At 56.8% G+C, this 2,538-nt stretch overlaps 1 protein-coding gene across 1 annotated transcript; it reads right to left on the minus strand.

The window, feature by feature from the left end:
• Nucleotides 1-342: 342 nt before the first annotated feature.
• On the minus strand, nt 343-2,085 carry PRLH (prolactin releasing hormone). Its single transcript, XM_056820080.1, has 2 exons — nt 1,798-2,085; nt 343-605 (listed from the first exon to the last, which is right to left on the minus strand). Exons 1-2 carry the CDS (start codon nt 1,895-1,897, stop codon nt 442-444), a joined length of 264 nt encoding a protein of 87 aa, XP_056676058.1. The 5' UTR covers nt 1,898-2,085; the 3' UTR covers nt 343-441.
• Between the last annotated feature and the right edge of the window lie 453 nt (nt 2,086-2,538).

A 2,538-nucleotide genomic window follows, 5' to 3' on the forward strand; every position in this document is an offset into this window, starting at 1 on the left:
AGAGGCAGATTTGAACCCAAGGCTTCCTAATGAGGTAATAAAGCTCTATTACATACTCCATCGATCCATCAGTCATCCATCACTGGGCTTAATTAGCCACCTACTATGCCAGGTCCCAGGGATACAGGTACAAAGAAGGAAACTGTCCCTCCTCTCACTGAGAAAACCCTATGCGTGATGGCCATTGGGGTGATTCTCCTGCCCTACAGATGGGAAGACTGAGGCTGGGAGAAGTGTCATCATTTAGTGGTCCCACAGTTAGGAAGTATGGAGCTAGAATTCGAACTCAGGCTAGCAGACACCCTTCTGGTGCCTCCCAGCTCCCAGCACAGACGCGGACTGAAGTGAGATCAAATACTTTTATTTGCAGAGAGAAGATGAGCCGGGCTGAGGAGGGGGAGGGCTGAGGAGGTGCCGGGGCGGCTTCTGGCCTGAAACATGTCAGGCCTCTCGGGCCAACTTGTGACTCTCCTGGGCAGGGAAGCACGCTGGGCCCCGGCCAGAGGCTGCCTTCGGGGAGCCCTCCAGGGCCTCCCTCCTTCGGCCAAAGCGGCCCACCGGTCGGATCCCTCGGCCCGTGTACCAGGAAGGGTTGATGTCAGGATCTAGAAGGGAAGAGGCAGGAGTGTGAGAGAGACAGCAGGGCTCCCACGGCCTCCTGGACCTGCTCTGCTGCTGGAGTGGGGACGGAGTCCCTCAGGAGTCCTGGGGCCAAACGGGCAGCCTCCCCCCCATTTTACAGATGAGGAAACTGAGGCCCAGGGAGGTGAAGGAACTTGCTCAACGTCACACAATTAAGAGTTCAGGTTCCCTGAGCACAGGCCCATCCCTCTCTCTGGGGTTCAGGCGCCTCATGTGGCCAATGAGGGGACTGTATTCTCCAGCTTGTGGGGTCCCTTCCTGTGGTAACCCCATGACCCCACATCTTGTATGTACACAAGAGGGTGTCCTCCAGTAGCATGGAAGCTCCTCGAGGGCAGGGACGCTTCGGCCTTTCTTGGTATCCCCAGGGCTAAGGGCACTCATTGCCTGGCACACGGGAGGCACCTGGCCAAGGCTGACTGACCCACTGACTCCTGGCATGCCCAGCGCCAAGGTGTGGGCTACAAGGAGGGCATTTTGGAGCAAAGTCTAGGAATAAAGACTGAAAAATCGCTGCAGGTTTTTGGGTGCCCCCCCACCCCCAGCACTCTTGGGGGGCCTCCCAGTGACTCGGAACTGACCCTGCGCGCATGAGATCTGGCTGGCGTGAGCCCAGCCTGGCTGCAGACACAGAGTCTGGTCAGCAGCACTGCCCAGTGGCCGTCGGAGCTGCTGGGACTCGGGAAGACCCTACAGAGGCCCACAGGGGCCGGGTGGCCACCTCAGAAGCCAAGTGTTCTGCCTTGAAGGCCAGTCCAGCGGCCGCTATTCTTTGGCCAACCGGGGAGACCCCGAGGCTGCGCTTGGGTGCCAAACAGGGATCTGGTGATGGAGCACCAAAGACTCAACGTGAGCCGATGTTTGAGGTGGGCCCCCGGAAGGAGACATCAACATCCCAGACGCAGCTTCTCTTTCGGCCTCATTCTGCCAAGTGGACCCAAGCTTTCTAGGAGCACGGCGAGAAATCAGCATGGCGGGGTGGAGGGATTCAGGGCACCCGCCCGCCATTGGAGCATCAGTGACTTGGGGCCCCGAGGACAGAGCCTGAAAGCTGGAGGGAGCTCGGCGTTTGGGGACGGGGCCCAGAGGAAAAGGCAGGGAGGGAAGAGCAGCCGCCTCCACCATTGGGCCATTGCCTAGCAGATGGGAACTCACTCCTGATCTCCATGGAGCGGTCAGGGAGCCGGCACTCAGCTTTGGGCAGGGCCAGGCAGGTCAGCAGCAGGTACACCAAGCCCATGGTGCGAAGCTTCATTCTTCCAAAGGGCAGCTCGGGCTGAATTCTGGGAGATTGTCCACCTCACCTGTGGCCAGAGAAGGCAGAAGACCCGAGAGAGGGATCTTAAGAGTAGTTTGGCTTCTCTTTCTACTTCTCTGTCTCTGTCTCAGCTCAGGGTCTCTTCCCTGTCTTGGGCTTTCTTTCTCTCTTCTCTCTCCCTGTCTGTCTCTCCTCTCTCTCTTCTTTCTCTCCTCTCTCTTTCTCTGTCTCTCTGTTCTGTCTCTGTCTCTCCTCTCTCTGTCTCTCTCCTCTCTCCGTCTCTCCTCTTTCTCTCTGTCTCTCCTCTCTCTGTGTCTCTCCTCTCTCCATCTCTCCTCTTTCTCTCTGTCTCTGTCTCTCTCTGTCTCTAATCTCTGTCTCTCTTTCTCTGTCTCTCTCTGTCTCTCCTCTCTCTGTGTCTCTCCTCTCTCCATCTCTCCTCTTTCTCTCTGTCTCTGTCTCTCTCTGTCTCTAATCTCTGTCTCTCTTTCTCTGTCTCTCTCTGTCTCTCCTCTCTCTGTGTCTCTCCTCTCTCCATCTCTCCTCTTTCTCTCTGTCTCTGTCTCTCTCTGTCTCTAATCTCTGTCTCTCTGTCTCTGTGTCTCTCTCTTAAACTCTTACCTTCTGTCCTAGAATCA

The sequence above is a fragment of the Monodelphis domestica genome, chromosome 2 (genome assembly GCF_027887165.1).
Source record: "Monodelphis domestica isolate mMonDom1 chromosome 2, mMonDom1.pri, whole genome shotgun sequence".
Lineage (NCBI taxonomy): Eukaryota > Metazoa > Chordata > Mammalia > Didelphimorphia > Didelphidae > Monodelphis > Monodelphis domestica.

What these genes read in the sequence shown, in the direction of transcription:
- PRLH (XM_056820080.1), bottom strand. Translation starts at nt 1,897, where the DNA reads ATGAAGCTTCGCACCATGGGCTTGGTGTACCTGCTGCTGACCTGCCTG. An exon ending in CCGCTCCATGGAGATCAGGA is followed by an intron (nt 606 to 1,797) that starts GTGAGTTCCCAT and finishes CTTCCCTTCTAG; the next exon opens with ATCCTGACATCAACCCTTCC.